This window comes from Mya arenaria, chromosome 7 (genome assembly GCF_026914265.1).
Source record: "Mya arenaria isolate MELC-2E11 chromosome 7, ASM2691426v1".
Lineage (NCBI taxonomy): Eukaryota > Metazoa > Mollusca > Bivalvia > Myida > Myidae > Mya > Mya arenaria.
Window position 1 is genome coordinate 61952645 of NC_069128.1, and position 17005 is coordinate 61969649.

Consider the following 17005-nt stretch of genomic DNA (forward strand, 5'->3'; position numbering starts at 1 on the left):
ACGGTAACAGAGGCGGACATAGATCAGACAAAGAATATACTGTCGAGGTTCCGCAACTTTCAACGGTTACGAAGGCGGACATAGATCATACAGAAAAAACTCAAAAAGAACTTCACTGGAGTTGATCCGTAGCGTTCATCGTTCCTTTTCTGTAGATAATATTTCTTTTATTCGATAATACTTTTTATTATCATATATCTTATTTGTTATGTTCTCTTATAACGATGATGTTGTAAGCATTGTGCTTGTAAATAATTGCAAATGTTAATGCATACAGACAATCTCCGAACGGCGGTGTAGTTAAATAAAGATAGGGGGATTAAAACATAACAAAAGCATACTATTTACATGAGCTTAAGAATATTATATACATGTACTTTGAGATTGAATCCCTTTTGTTCTCGTACCTCGTACCTGTGTGGGCATTTTTGTGTGAACCTTTTCATCCAGGTATATTTACATCATATAAACTAGGAATGCTATGTTTGACCTTATAAGGAAAATATTTCTACCAGTATCAGTAAACTAAGTTTAAATTTAGATAAGGCAAACGACCTTTGCTCGCCTATGCATACATTCATTCACGTCCAACTACACGTCTTAGTACACACGTTACTTAATCTATTAGTTTTTGATATCATAATGTAGTTTGTGATGTGTATATGATGTGTAGATATACAGTCTTTGAATGTATGTAACATCATCCATAGTTTGCAACTTAATGTGAATTGTGAAAAATATTTGCATTGAGTTGATATCAAGTTTTTAATTTAATTTCGCGTATTAATCAGAATATAAAGTCAAACAGTGTAGCCATAGAGGGGGAGCTTAACCGTTCAATCGTTATGTGCGGGTAAATTACAATGTTAACACTTATACGCATAGCTGTTGAAAGTTGTTCATGGTAACTTGACAACATGGTAAGGAACAGAAACTTCAACCACAATCAGCGTGAATGGATATTATATTTCTTGCGCCAAACACACATGTTTAATCATTTCAACTGGTGCAGTTACTAGTGTTTAACTTCAACGCAAACACATCGATGAAGCTTACATTTTGGGTTGACATATGAAGACATTTTTGTCGTTTTGGATTTTTGCGTAAAAAATGCATGTGACAAAGGTTGTTAAACAAGAATTCGCTATATTCATTGATACATGTATTTGAATATATTGCATAGATTGCATCATATTTTACGACAATCGTTAGTAATGCGTTTAATTACTTTAAGCTGAAAAATACAACATTATAAACACATAAAGCAACAAAAGAATGTATTAAAACAAATTTGTGTCATGTGTTAGCTAAATGATTGGTTTAAGAGTTATTTAATAAAAATAATATAAATTCATTTTTCAAATTAGCAATGAACTTGAATGTGTCTTTTATTTATGTTTACATTGGTGTTTCCTTCCAATGCACTCATTTATAAACAAAAGACAATTGTAATTTTTAAAATAAAGGTGAACAGTGCATTGAAGGCAGTTAAACGGTCATCAAGTTTGCAAATGGTTATTTAGAGATTCATCATGTATTTAATTACATTAATTATTACACACTGTTTTAATATTTGATTATTAACTGAGCTTTTAAACGAAACCATACGAATCCGTTATTGAATTTTGATATTGTTATGCCAATTGATATAAAACTGGTACTTATCTGTTTGCGGGGTATGTTCTTAGAATGTCTCTGTTATTATGTTTTAATCAAAAATGCCACTAAACATTATAACAACTTTTTTGTCTTGGAAAGAGCAAATTTCTGCGTAAATATCTGCCAACCAATGATTTATGTTGCTGACAAATTATCAGATCGTAGATGTTCATATTTCCGTTCGAAAAATAATGTTTTATGGCTTAAACCGTTACAAATTGTGTAAGAAAAATGCACGAAACATCAATTTTTGAACTTAAATATAAATATCTGGGAATTATTTTGTGTCAGCAGTCTTAAATATCTTTTTTCCATGGATTTTTGCAAAGATTGGCTCGTTCAAAGACAAAAAAATAAAACAAGTTGTCAAAACGTTCTATCTGTGAGAGTGCAGCTTTAAACTAGTATATAAAAATACATTCGGAACATCTCGATCATTTTCAATCGAACACAACCACCGGATGTATATAGACGGTTTACAATTGAATTGCAAGTTGATCACGTAGTAATTTCAAATTAGCAGTCAAACTTTATTCTTGGGGATCTTAACTATTTTTGCAGTAATACAATAAACTGGCAAATATCAATTTAAACTTAGGAGTACAAAATACAAGTTAAAACATTAAAATGAATTAATACTAATATTTAAAATTCAAAAATGAACTACTTCTATTGATGTACCGGCATACATCCCAGGTTTTGATGGAAAATGATCGATTGCTTCCGAATGATAGATGGGACATTATGGCGGGTGGATCGTTTCCCATGTTTTTATGCATCTCAGATCAGTGAAGCATTTCTTAAAAACAACTGTTATTGATATTTAGAAATGCATTTCTTTAATTTCAAATTTGAATATTGAAGGAGATGTTAACAAATTGGTTTGTAAACAGAAGCAAATGTTGAATGGATTTATTTTGCAACTCGTTTACAAAAAATGACAGAACAAACTGCTTTTTTTATCGAAATTCAATATGATATTATCCCAAAGAATGGTTATGAGAGCAGTAGAAACGAGCTACTTTCTCAATGGGATTTAATAGGATAGGGCGCTTACACACATGTTAGTAATATTATGAATAAATGTGTCTATTTAAATTGACCATACTCTCAAAATGTTTAATAATATAGTTTATAGGCTTGTGTGTTACGTTTCAAAGAAATTTAAAATCATTTAATTTAAAATCTGTTGTTTTTCACTAACTTAAGAAAGAAATACCACTTATAGAACTTATGAACTGTTCCTATTGGCATGGATCAGTTGATCAGGACTTAATACTTCACATTTCTACACTAATATGTTAACACCTTACTTTATTGGCTGATAATTGAGTCCGTATGTGTTATAATTTATATTACAACACCTTAAAGTAGTTCAACAAATTAGCTATTTTCTCGGATATTGGTTTTGTTTGTTATTCTTTAGCTATAAATACTGCACATGTACTGACCCTTAACGATAAGGCAGCCCTTACTTAAGCTCATTTACATCCAAATAGTCTGATCGGTAATTGGGGGTTGAACAATTTGATATAGTTTAACTTCTTCTATTTTCCTCATATTGATTTCTTTACAACATCTTCATTCTAATACAATGGTCAATGCTTGCGAATAGAATTAAAGACATTTAATTGATATGAACTAATGGAAACCATCTACTTAAGTATGTTATGTTTGATTGTATGATTACTGGACATTACTGTATTTTTTTTTGTTTCATGTAAATCAAATTATACTCATGTATTCTTAAATAGTCCATGATATATTTTAAAGATATATGCTATCATTAATGCTTGTTTTAATGTTTTATAATTATGTGATTCTGATTTTTCTTTTTATTTGTATTTAATGTCAATATTCATATTCAATATCACCTACAAGCTAATGACCAGGCATTCACCCCGTTGAAAATAGGCCTTTGCACTTCTCGTCTACAAAAGCATTACAAGCAAACCTCTGCGAATGATGAAAGGGCTTTATTTTATTTAATAACTATCACATACATCAGAAGTAATATACGTACATGTTTAAACAGTATGCATTTTAAAACAGCAAACTTCCAGTAATGTACTAATTAGATTTAAGTATTATGCAATTGTCATTGTGATATTTGTGTTATTAAATATGTAACATGTATTGTATGAATAAATGAGCTTTGACTTAGAAAGAAACAAAATAAAATGTTTTAATTACTGAAAGAAGCTTGAATTTTATGCTTTTAGTCTTTTTTCAGTAGCTCTGACTGGTATGCACTTATAAAGCGAATACATCGAAATAACAAAAGGTGTGTACATTTATACTCGAACATTAAACTGTGCTTTTCAACCATATATCGTATCAATACCAATTTCTGTGAGTAAGTTATATTTATCAAATTAGCTACAACTGCATGTTGCTGTGTTGAAGCCTCATACAGGTAGCTTCCTGGGTGCAACTTTCAGCATACAGTCAGTTGTATAACCTGACATTTATGGCTTTGAAACTATTTAAGGTTTCATATCATTCTTGCTCAAAATTGAGTGAACCCTATCTTATATAATATCTTATTTCAATTCAAATCTAACTTAATCCATACACATGTGCTGTAGAAGATAAGTGCTAACCATAAAATATCGCTTAGATAAACCTCTGCGAAACTTTTGTTTTACCGACTCCCGGTTATAAAAAATGGGCATTACGTAAAAATGTAGAAATGAAATACGCTTAGCGAATACGCAATTATTACGGTTTTTCGTTTATCTGAAAATAGACAGTGTTGTAATTCTTAGTTAGTTTGTAAAATGAAGAAATGTACATTATATTCCACCAAAAAACGACATGAAAGACGTAAATTCCAATATATTTAGAAAGCAAGTTTCAGATTTGAGGGTTTCCAAAAAGTGGAAGTAAGAGTTATATACGTCCGGATAATATCAAAAATAAATCCCACAATGTAAACACGAGCGCTTTGAAAACAAATTAAAATTGCCGAAAATACCGAAAAATACTGACTAGGTCGTTTTCTTGAATTTTTTAAACCTGGAAAATGTCATATAGAAATCGACGTCTTGTCTGTCTACTTAAGCTGTAAATCTCGAATTACTAACCGCACACACGCAGCATGATTTAACATCTTGCCCTTAGAAGAAACGTTCCGCTGTCAATCAGTGACGTAATCCGAATGGACACGCCTATATTTAGTCGCAATCTTCAATTCTCGTTAAGATGCCATTGGAATCATTTATCGTTGTTTCAAACCAAAAGTTGGACATTTAACCAGTAATTACGAACTACCTTAATACATATCTTAAACGTTGTCATAAAAGTTTTGATTATCAATGTATGAATAAATATAATATTTTAATGGTTCATGTCTGCTGCGTTAATGAAATTATTTTAATGGTTCATGTCTGCTGCGTTTATGAAACTGAAAGTTTTTATAGAATGATGTTTTGTATTTTGAAACAACATTCACTTTATTTACGAACTTTTCGTGTCATCCAACCTTTTTTACAAATTCATGGTACATGCAAAGTTCATGAGTTTGGGTCTGATTGAAACCCTCTTATTAAGTACACAAAGAAAACAGCCTATAGAAACTTGCCCAGAAGTAAAACTTTCAACCGTCATTTTTTTTTATATCTAGTTAGCGCTTCTAATTAAAATTGCACACTCGATACTATACATAGATCCGTGAAAAGAAACGGTGGATTGTCCAATTGGAGTGCATCACCGACTGTTTCTTTACAAAAACAAGCCAAGGATGTAGCTGCCGCTGTTTGGCCAAATGTTTGGTACAATATGAGAAATGTACCACACCACTTCGGAAGGCAATATTTGACCATACAAATATTGAAAATATATGTATATCTGAGAGCATTTTGAGAAATTTTAAAGAACATTCAACCACAACAATAAAATTGGACTTTGCATTCTAAATTGCACTTTTATTCATAAAATAAATGAGTGTTAATGTCGTGATATGAACGCCATTTCATTTTTTAACAATTTGAAATTAAATTAACGTCTGAAAGGTTGATCATCAAAATGTGTTTGTTCAGTTTAAAAACAACTAAAAGAGATTCTTCGAACAGGAATTTCTTCATTGTAGATTACGTAAATAACTGGAAATTAAATCAAGTCAGGCGAACTTCCCAGAAGCCTTAAATCCTCATGAAGTCATATTGCAAAATAATGTTAATTCGCTTATGCGCGCTTGCTAGATTTGGGGCAGTTTGCGCTAACACTAAGATCATTTGGGTAATTGGTTTTCTAAACAGTAAAATCGCCGCGTTAAATTTGGTCTGTCGATTTCATGGTTTAGAAGATCAAATATTTTATAAAATAGCATAAGATTTAATAGGCCTTAAATCTAACAACTTTCATATTTAACGAATGCAATTAGTGTTAGGTTACCAAAAACAGACCATTACATACATTCTGTACAACAATCCTTCAAATGTGTTAAGTGCATGGCAATCTTCGAGTGACATTTCAAATGTTTTATGCACTTTGGGTGCCATGCATTGCTAACAAATAATTAAAAAAATAACAAATTACATGCAGAAGGGGTGCTTTATTTTATACTCGTCTGTTTTTCTCATTGGTAAAAGTTTTACTGAAAACTGATCATGGGAATACTTTACACTGCCACGTAGGATCATGAAATGTTATGATGCTATTTGTCAGTACAACAAAAGAGGATAAAGCTGTTAAGTATTTAGAAATGGTTAATAAATGATAATCGAGAATATATATTATAAATGTTTACAAAAGGTAGTGTGTTTTACCTCTCAAAAACAAAATGTAGGTGACGTAAATAATGTGAAATTCACGAACTTTATTCAGTGTATACACTTGACATTTTCTGTCAGTTCTTGATCGTTTCATAATTTCCGCATTGAAGGAACACTGATGCATTATCCTCTGTTTAGTATATGGAAAACTTACGTATGTAAATTTGTTTATCATAAAACAGTTTTATTCATTGATGTGCTTTGAAAATGCCGTCGTTAGTATTTTGGAGTACCGTGAATTTGTTTAAGTCAAACATACGTTATTCAGGACAACATGATCTTGCAAGCACACTTATATTTCTGACATATGTTTAAGTTTGTTTTCGGTTGGAGGTTGGTCATGTGAAAAATAAATACTTGATGTTTCAGAAACATAGATACGCACCTTAGTTGTGACCTTTTATGGCAGGAGTTCTTTAAAGTTGTTCATATCGTTTCTTAGTCTGTTTAATGCGAAACTGACATAAAGTAGTGCCTATTACCAATTATGTTGAAAGAGCTGTCTAGTGTTAATAATAATTACTGTATAAAGTTTTGTTTTTGTGATTTTAATGAAGAACAGTTCTGAGTGTTCTCATGATGCGAAAAGCCGTGTTTTTAAATGATTATAAATAATGTGCTAAGGTAAAAGCAATTTTATTGTACCATTCTGCATGCAGGAACATAAAACAATTTGCTAATGACTACAATTTTATTTGCCCTTGGTATTCAGTGGTTACATATTAGTCCCGATTCAATAATTTCATGTTATTTTATTGATATACATATATAACATATAACACAAGGAAAGACATTCCAAACCACATTCTGAAAATGTACGGAAAAGATGGATACAATTCAAGGAGTTTTATATATGATATTACAGAGGAGATATGTAAACACCACCCGACTGATAAAGCCTCAATATTTTGAAAACTTCATAAGTTAATGATCTGTGGTTGATGTTTTCGTTCGGATCATATTTCATGTGCTGAGGAGGTTGTTGATTTGTGCAATGAGGCAGGGCATATAAATAACGACCAATGTAAGGCTATGTATGCAGCTTTAAATAAGATAGAGGATGAAATTTAGCGCATGAAGGAATATGTTGATAGAAAACAGAAACATGTAAGAACCATGAGGTTAAATACAATAAAGAAATTGATGATTTCGAAAATAAACTGAAGCGGAATCTGGGATATTCTATAAACAGTTTCAGGCAAGAAGCGCGTAATTTTCACGACGAGAACATGCACGCCTGTTTATGCATTTCCTCCGTTTGTGAAAAGAAAAACAATCTTGGGTTATTCAATAGGAAATTCAGCTCAAAGAATATGTAAAAAAATCATTTTATGTCGCCTTTACCTGATGAACAAGAACATGAAACTTCGGAGGTCAATTGACAGATGAAAGAATTTAATACAAGCATACCGTTAAACTCTTTTGCTGAAAGGAAAGTAAAGTTGCCTTAAAGTGCTTGATTGAATATTTGATTGATGTTTGCGAACTTCAGGAGGAAGTTGATGGAAGCGACGAAGGAACCACTTACGCAATGGGGGATGCATCTCAAGATCATCAAAAAGTACACCATTATATTTGTGTTTTTATGACAATGACAATATGTATTTAGTCTTTGAAATGTTATATCGTAATTAAATCAAATCTACATTGCTTAGATAAACTTCAGTTATGTATCCAAATCAAAATGTACGCAATACCCGGGAAAGAATTTGCAAGCATGCATGCTCTAATGATAAACTCGAAAATGTATCGTAAATATATAAACTTAATACTCTTAATTCGGTATTTTTTGCAAACTATCCTCGTCCTTCCACACAATCACAAGGCAAAAGTATATACATGTAGAGACGAGTATTTAAATAAAGCTAGAGATCGCCTTCCAATACTGTTCTGAATAACTATGAATTTTTCCCATGGGTGTTTCATGCCACTGGACTCATCATATCCTAAATGAAGGTTAATATATTTGTATAATTAAAAACGTCCTGTTAAGTCTTAGATGCACATATGTTTGATTGAATGATTTACAAGAAGTTCCTTACGATGATATAATTTATTTTTTTAACATAATTTTACGTTGAGCACTGGCCGTTTGACTATTATCTTATATATACTTATGTGACAAATACGTTTAAACATGGTGGTAGCGTATTAAGGTACCCGATATATGATTAAGCTTTTAATCTTATCGACTATCGGGTTTTGGATACTGAATTGTTTTAGTGAATGTAAACAAAACGTGTAGTTGACATTTTGTATGATAGTTATAGAATATGTGGCTTGGACTGTTTGACACTGTTTATACTGATGAATTGATGTGAATTGATGTGTTATGAAGCCCTGTCAAATCCACTTCCTGTTTTGAGAGACCCACTTCACTCTTAAAAAAGATATAAGTCATACTGAAAGACAGTTTATTTTGACTTGTACAGTGTACATCGTCATTCACTCTTAAAAATATATTAGACATACAGACAAACCATTTATTTCGACTTGTACAGTGTACTTCGTCATCAATACATGCGTGTAATGATCATTGTCAACGTGTATGCATAATAACAAACAAGGTGCTACAAACAAGTATATAAACACAAATAAAATTCTAATCAAATCATTTAGTTCTAACATTAATTAATGTGATACCTACTTGAAGCGAATTTTTAACCAACCGACAATAATAAGTAAGCTCTGTTCTATTATTTGTTTGCAACAGTTGTAAATATTTCAATACAGACGGTCTGATATAATAGCATTTCTTATATTGACACACACAGGCAAAGTAAATTTCATATTTTTATCATTGGAATTTCAACAAAGACAATATCTCCGTGGTTTCTAACTATATTATTTCTAGCGTATCTACCGGTCTGAATATGAAGTTGGTGCACAGAGAGTCGCTGTCTAAACAAAAAGAAACGTAAACTTTTTAGGTAAAATGTCTAAATACCTTTCCTATCCGAGACTAGTTTTAAATTTTCTATACATATCTAACACTTTGCTTTTTTCTAAAGTACTATATCAATCTTGTTTAAACGAACAATGTATCTTACATTTTAACACTGTTGAATCTATTAACATCAATATTGTAAATATCATCATAAACATAACTAAAACCCAAATCATTTAATATATTTCTTATGTTTACTTTATCACAACCATTATTAGCTTGCGTAAATATAGTTGTGATTCTAATATTATTTGTGGTAGCAACCTTAAAGCAATATGACAATATATGCTCTTATCTTTGAATATAAAACGGGTCCTCATAATTAGAAAAATAAGATAGAACCAAAAAATGTGTCAAATAACTGACACACTATTTCGGTTTTAAGATATTTACAAAATATAAAATGCATTGCCTTACGGGCTTTACCAATCAAATGTTCTTGGTTAAGGCTAAAATTGCCAGTATAATAAAACACACTATCTTAATAGTTAAAGTCGTTAAAAACGGGAATGTCATGGTCATAACAAGTCAATTTTTCCTTTGCAATACTCCCCCTCTCTTACGAAACACCATACTTTTGATTTTATCAGTATTAACTTTTGATCCCCAAGTGTTGCAGTAATTTGCTAATTTTTCCAAATGGGTTTGAATTTCATCAAAGACTTTCCTACAATGACCATGTCATCAGCAAATAATATAAAATCAATACAAAATCATCTTTGCGTACATTTAATATAACTCAATATCTTGTACGAATAGATAATACAATAAAGAGGACATAATTTCCCCTTAATGTAAGCATACAGCATAACTAAAATCATCAGATTACAGGACAATGATTTAACATATTATTTAACTATTTTACATGTCCCGAACAACTCCTATTTTCCCTTGTATTTCACATGTATACATCGTCAACCAAAATGCATTTCTATAAATAGTATGAAAACATTTCATCATATCGATAAAAATATAAATAGTATTTTGTTTTCAAAAAAATAATTTTGTATCAGAGATAACAGTATATATATAGCGTCAGTTGTAGAGCACCCCATTAGAAATACGCATTGGGCATCCAAAATAATATCATGTTCTTCACAAAACGTTTTGACACTCGTAATTATATCAGTGGTAAATAATTTTGATAAACAGCTTACTCATGTTATTCCCCTGTAATTATTAACATCAGATTCTGAACTTTGTTTATGACGGGGGTAATAATTCCTTCAGTCTATTGTTAGGAAAACTAACCCGAATTTAATATATTGTTAAACAAATCGCACAACTGTTCAGATAATATTTCAGTCCATAGTGTCGATAAAATATTCACTCAACATATTAAATCTGCCGTAGGCATCGCTTCAATGTCTTAACAGCATTTAAGATTTCTTGTACAGTTATAGGTTCATCAAATTCTGGAAAATAATTGTTTTGTTCATTAAACTAATTATTTTAATAATTAAAATCTTCTGCATAGTGACTGATATCACCAAATGTGTTATTACTGAGGGATTCAAAATATTCACGTTTTATTTAGGTTTAAGGTATTTAAAAAACTCTCTAGGTTTGCTATTTCTTAAGTTTTCAATATCGCTCATTCTCTTTTTATAATCGAGATTCTTCTTTTAATGGGCAATATTCTTTTTTCGATCATATAAAATCTATCTGTAAGCATTTGATTTATCATTACTTAAAATTCTTAGTGCTCCGAAATACAGGTTTCGTGCAACAATATAATCATGATCATTACAATACAATACAGTGCTTATTAATATTTGTATAAATGGTATAATTGTACTTCATCTTTATAAAAACCGTTATTTAGAAAACCAATGGGTCGGCTATACTCCATATCGTGTTTGTAAAAAAACAACATATTATTAACACATTTTTTGCTTGAACAATCTGCGCTATTAACAATACTAGTAGTATAAAACACATGTAAATTTGCAATAACCCCGGAGCGAAACTGCTTCCGAATAGAAACTACTCCCGAAAAGATGCATTCCTGGGTTTATTGAAGTTTCAATAGCCACACCAGAGTCGAATATAAAACTACCTATACTGTTGTTGATTGTTCCTGGCACAGAGCAGAACAAGTTTTGTCCTGTCATGGAAAAACTTAATCTGCTGTATCTGACTATAGTACAGTATCTGATGTTTAGCAGATGGTATTTTGCTCCCTTGTTTGAAACCTAGTCGGTCCTGACGAGTATATTACTTTACACGGATGCTTGAAGTCTTAGCCACAACGTCAAGTAAGTAGTTCCGAAAGCTCTAGTAAAACAACGTACTGAAAAATTGTAGCTAAGCGAGGATTTTTAATAACTATGTGAAGTTATCAATTGTGTTATCATTGTATGCAATTTAATATCATGTCAAGCAAGTACGGCCGTTTTTATTGCGTAGTTAACAATCAAATACATGTATTTTACAATATTTTTTATGATTTAAATTACTTATTTATAGCAACTTCTTATCATTTTGAAGGTGCTCTCAGCACTTCGTCGCAGCAAAAGTTACCTGGAACCTTATAGGCATAACTGCCAAATTATTCATCTGGTTATATGCCGAGAAACTACATGTGTTTGACTACAATACAGCAACATGCATCTGTGGCTATATTAAGAACGGCGGCTATATCACCTAAATAGGTATTGATACATGATTACAACACACAGCTCAATATATGCGTATAAATGTTCTTACATTTATTTGTTTCTGTTTTCGCTTTATTAGCCTATACCAGGCTCAACCACTGAACAACACCATAAGATCCAAATTTCTGTCGGTAGTAAAAAATTATTCGTTCAATGTCAAACCTTATGAAAACATGGTACATGGTACATATTCAATAAAATACATATCAGAGTTTACAGTTGAATAATACTTTTAACCAATAATAATATTACTATAAGTTTCCAATGTAATCAAGCATACTGTTTGAATGTAAATATTACATGTGTTACAGAGGATAAAAAGGTTAATTCGCACAGGATAACCTCTAAACACATTCCAATTCTAATTCCAATGCAGTCAAGGCATTGTTATCACTATTTAGGTATTATCAAATAACATTAATCACAAAGAAATTTATTTTAGTATCACACATTATTTTATATTTACAACATGCACACATAAAAAAAAAAATTATGAACTACAAAGCATGTACTTAAAAATACAAATGTCACTTACATAAACCAATGCAAACTACAGAGACAATCCAAGTAGTCAAACCATGTTTAGATGTTCTCTAAAAAGTACACTAATAATAGAACATAACAGAACATTTATTTACCAGATGATCATAGACCCATGACCAAATATCATACAAAAATGGTGACAAGCACAAAGCATTTGTAAATATGAGTACATATGTATGCACTTTCGTGCACTACAGACAACATATACATACCACTACTTACAATTATCAAAATTATAACAATACAATGAATGGTAAATAGGTGATTATATATTTTATATACATATACATATACAAAAACATAAACACAAAAATAAACACATATAAATATATGACTGTTCATCACTACATTTGGTAGTCTTTTCCTTCATATAACTTGGACATTTGTCACATTGGTCATTGTCACGTTTAATGGACAAGATTTCTAAGTTGTCTTGATCAATGAACAACGTGAATACATAGAACACATGTTTTGTTCCATCTTGAGTTTTTTTTTAATTTCTTGTTGATACCAAAGTACCCAGATGAGGAAGCATAATCAAGATGGTATTGTGTTAATGTGTTACGAAGAGTTTTCCTAAAAGGTTTGTTTAAAATATAACTTTGTGTTTATAACAAATTGTCAAGCGTAATTGTTTCGTTTAAAAAATAAATATTCAATGACTTTAAAGAGCATTCCCTTCAACAGATAAGTTGCTTTTAAGTATTAATTTGCAGTAAACAACAACAACAACACCATAATTTATTATTGCATTTAATATTGATATGATTGAGACAGTTTCACCGGCTTCCTTTTTTAGTTTTGCAGGTTTAATCTAATTTAATAAAAATAAGTTGAAAAATGTCTTATCCATATTGGAATTAAATCTATACAGGATGAATCCTTAAATCTGCTAGTAAAACTATACTGAAATAGTGTGTAATTCGCCATGTAATTATATCCATGATGGATAGATCCCAAAATTCGTGCATGAAAAAAATATGAGGAAAACATATTAACATGTTCAACGGCTGACAATACAAACATGAGAGAAACTTATTAACAAGTTCAATGGCTGACCTTTCAAAAAATGAGAGAAACTTATATACACGTTCAATGGCTGACCCTACTAAACATGAGAGTAACCTATTAACAAGTTCAATGGCTGACCCTACTAAACATGAGAGAAACTTATTAACAACTTCAATGGCTGACCGTACAAAACATGAGAGATACTTATTTACACGTTCAATGGCTGACAAGACAAAACATAAGAAAAACTTATTAACAAGTTCAATGGCTGAACCTACAAAACATGAGGGAAATCTATCAACATGTTCAATGGTTGACCCTACAACACATGCGAAAAACATATTAACATGTTCAATGCTTGATCCTACAAAACATGACAGAAAATAATAAACATGTTCAATGGCTGACACTACTAATCATGAGATAAACTTTTAAAAAATGTTCAATGGCTGACCCTACGAAATACAAGAGAAACATTTTAACTTGTTCAATGGCTGACACAACAAAACATGAGAGAGATGTATTAACATGTTCAAAGACTGACCCTACAAAACATGAGAGAAACCCATTAACATGTTCAATGGCTGACACTACAAATCATGAGAGAAACCTATTTACATGTCCATTTGACGACCCTACAACACATAAGAGAAACTTATTAACATGTTCAATGGCTGACCCTACAACACGTGAGAGAAACCCATAAACATGTTCAATGGCTGACAATACAAACATGAGAGAAATATATTATCATGTTCAATGGATGACCCTACAAAACATGAGAGAAACCTATTAACATGTTTAATGGATGACCTTACAACACATGAGAGAAACTTATTAACATGTTCAATGGCTGACACTACAAAACATGAGAGAAACCTATTATCATGTTCAATGGATGACCCTACAAAACATGAGAGAAACTTATTAACATGTTCAATGGCTGACCCTACAAAACATGAGAGAAACCTATTTACATGTTCAATGGCTGACCCTACAAAACATGAGAGAAACCTATTAACAAGTTCAATGGCTGACTATACAAAATGAGAGAAACCTATTAACATGTTCAATGGCTGACCCTACAAAACATGAGAGAAACCCATAAACATGTTCAATGGCTGACCCTACAAAACATGAGAGAAACCTATTAACAAGTTCAATGGCTGACTATACAAAATGAGAGAAACCTATTAACATGTTCAATGGCTGACCCTACAAAACATGAGAGAAACCTATAAACAAGTTCAATGGCTGACTATACAAAATGAGAGAAACCTATTAACATGTTTAATGGATGACCTTACAACACATGAGAGAAACCATAAATATGTTCAATGGCTGACTATACAAACATGAGAGAAATCTATTAACATGTCCAATGGTTGACCCTACAAAACATGACTGAGAGTCATTTACATATTAAACGGCTGACTGTTCATGAGAGAGACTCATTAACATACACAATGGCTGACCCTACAAAACATGAGAGAAACCTATTACCATGTTCAATGGCTAACCCTACAAAATATTAGAGAAACCAAATTAACATTTCTAATGGACGTTTTTCCCAAAAATAAATGTTAAATTGCTGTTTTAACGTAAGTTTTGTTTCGATTAAAACTGCAACGGCAAAGAAACAAATCAATAAAGCGTTCACATTGAGCTGACATATATTAAGTTATTTTACTTGACTTAGTGTTTTTCAATAATTTCAATAATTACAACATCTGCTATCCGAGCTATTGAAGAAAGTCTACACGAGCGCGAGTGTTGTGTCTGGGGTAAATGTTTCAAGGACAAGGACAACTTATAACAAAAGCCTGCATAAAAATGAATAGGCTAAGCGTTTATATTTATAGGCACGTTACTTTTTGCACGGATATTATCCGCATACATTGGTAGCACATTTGTCATTATATACCTATTAATATGCTAAACTTCAATACGAACAAAATATCATGTACACAAAAATTTGCACAATTCACATCAATTTTGCAAACTATGCATGAAAATAGCTTCATTAATGATCTTTAAAGTGACACAATTGAATAACATTGAATAATATATTATAATATGATAATGACGTGGATGCATGACATGACGTGTATCTGTACTTGTACGAGTAGCTACGAACATTTAACTTTTATTTTGTAATTTTAGACACACTGACACTCGCATAAATTAATTCCTCGCATGATCATACATGTCGTTTGAAGTGCAATTTTATTAACCTTGACGACGTATTGCATAAAAAAACATACTTTCAGGTACCTGTAAAATCGGCTTTCGAAACCTCGATAATGTTATGTATGTGATGGACCGAGAACTTGCAGCGCTTACCAAACAAACACTAACAAGACAAGATTACAAAGTATATAGTATTTTATAAAAAATGTAAATGTTTTTTTGTTATCATTTCATCAGTCTTCTGGCCAATTGATCCAAATGTTATATAACTACATCGTAGTACGGTATTTGTAACATAGCTTGTCCCCATATATTAACATTTGCCATATCTAAGCATCAAATAACGTTTGCGTAATATTGCAATTCTTTCCCATGTCTTAATAAGTCTTAAGCTATTAAAACTCATATCGCCTGGTAGAAAGACTAACAACAACAACAACAACAACAGATGTCCTATGAAAGTCACGGACCATCGACAGTGAACGTCTGTTTTAGCTTCTCCGTAAAATCTATGTTCGTCTCTGTGATGCCCTTGGCTGCAAGCTCCGCTTTCACCTTCTGTATGTGCTGATCATCAGTCAAAAAAAAAACCCTAAAACAATGGTATAACTATAGTTACAATGCAATTTACATGTTATGGTATATAACTTGATTGTCATATAAACAGTTAAAAATAAAACTGTTTGATTTCAAAAACATTTTAATTAAAATAAGATATACAGTTCGTACATAGTATGGAGTGATTATAGTTATTTACAATAAACACGATTGAGTGTATCTTCTATTCATTTAATTTGATTTTATCTGAGTCATTATAAATATAAAAAAAAAATAATATTATGTTAGCGAAAGGATAATACGGTATTTAAACTGGAAATGTTCAAGTAATAAGTAACAGCACAGTAAGACTTCAAAACATTATGTTTTACATAGAAGATATTTCATAAAATCAGAAAGGTTATTTTACGATGTGCCATATCTGTCATACCGCGACTGATCACAGTTAAACAGGACGTACTGTCATCAAATAATGTGACACCAACCAGAACATCACTCCCATCTCCCAAACAGTAAAAATGCGTCCATTATCAACAGATGGTACAAACTACACCATAAACATACATTCCTTGCTTTAAATATTGATACATCTTGTAAATAACCTTATAAATGTTGAACACCACCACTACTGGACGTGCACACGAAAATGACGCTACCCATTA

General features: G+C 31.4%; 1 protein-coding gene across 3 annotated transcripts in view; it reads right to left on the minus strand.

Moving 5' to 3' along the window:
- Positions 1 to 9609: 9609 nt before the first annotated feature.
- The window catches only part of LOC128240011 (putative leucine-rich repeat-containing protein DDB_G0290503), a 28456-nt gene continuing 21060 nt past the window's right edge, over positions 9610 to 17005 (minus strand). For all 3 annotated transcript variants that reach the window (XM_052956485.1, XM_052956484.1, XM_052956483.1), the window contains one exon: positions 9610 to 16377. In XM_052956485.1, the coding sequence (XP_052812445.1) occupies positions 16248 to 16377 (130 nt within the window). In that variant the 3' untranslated portion in view covers positions 9610 to 16247. The remainder of the gene's footprint in view (positions 16378 to 17005) is intronic.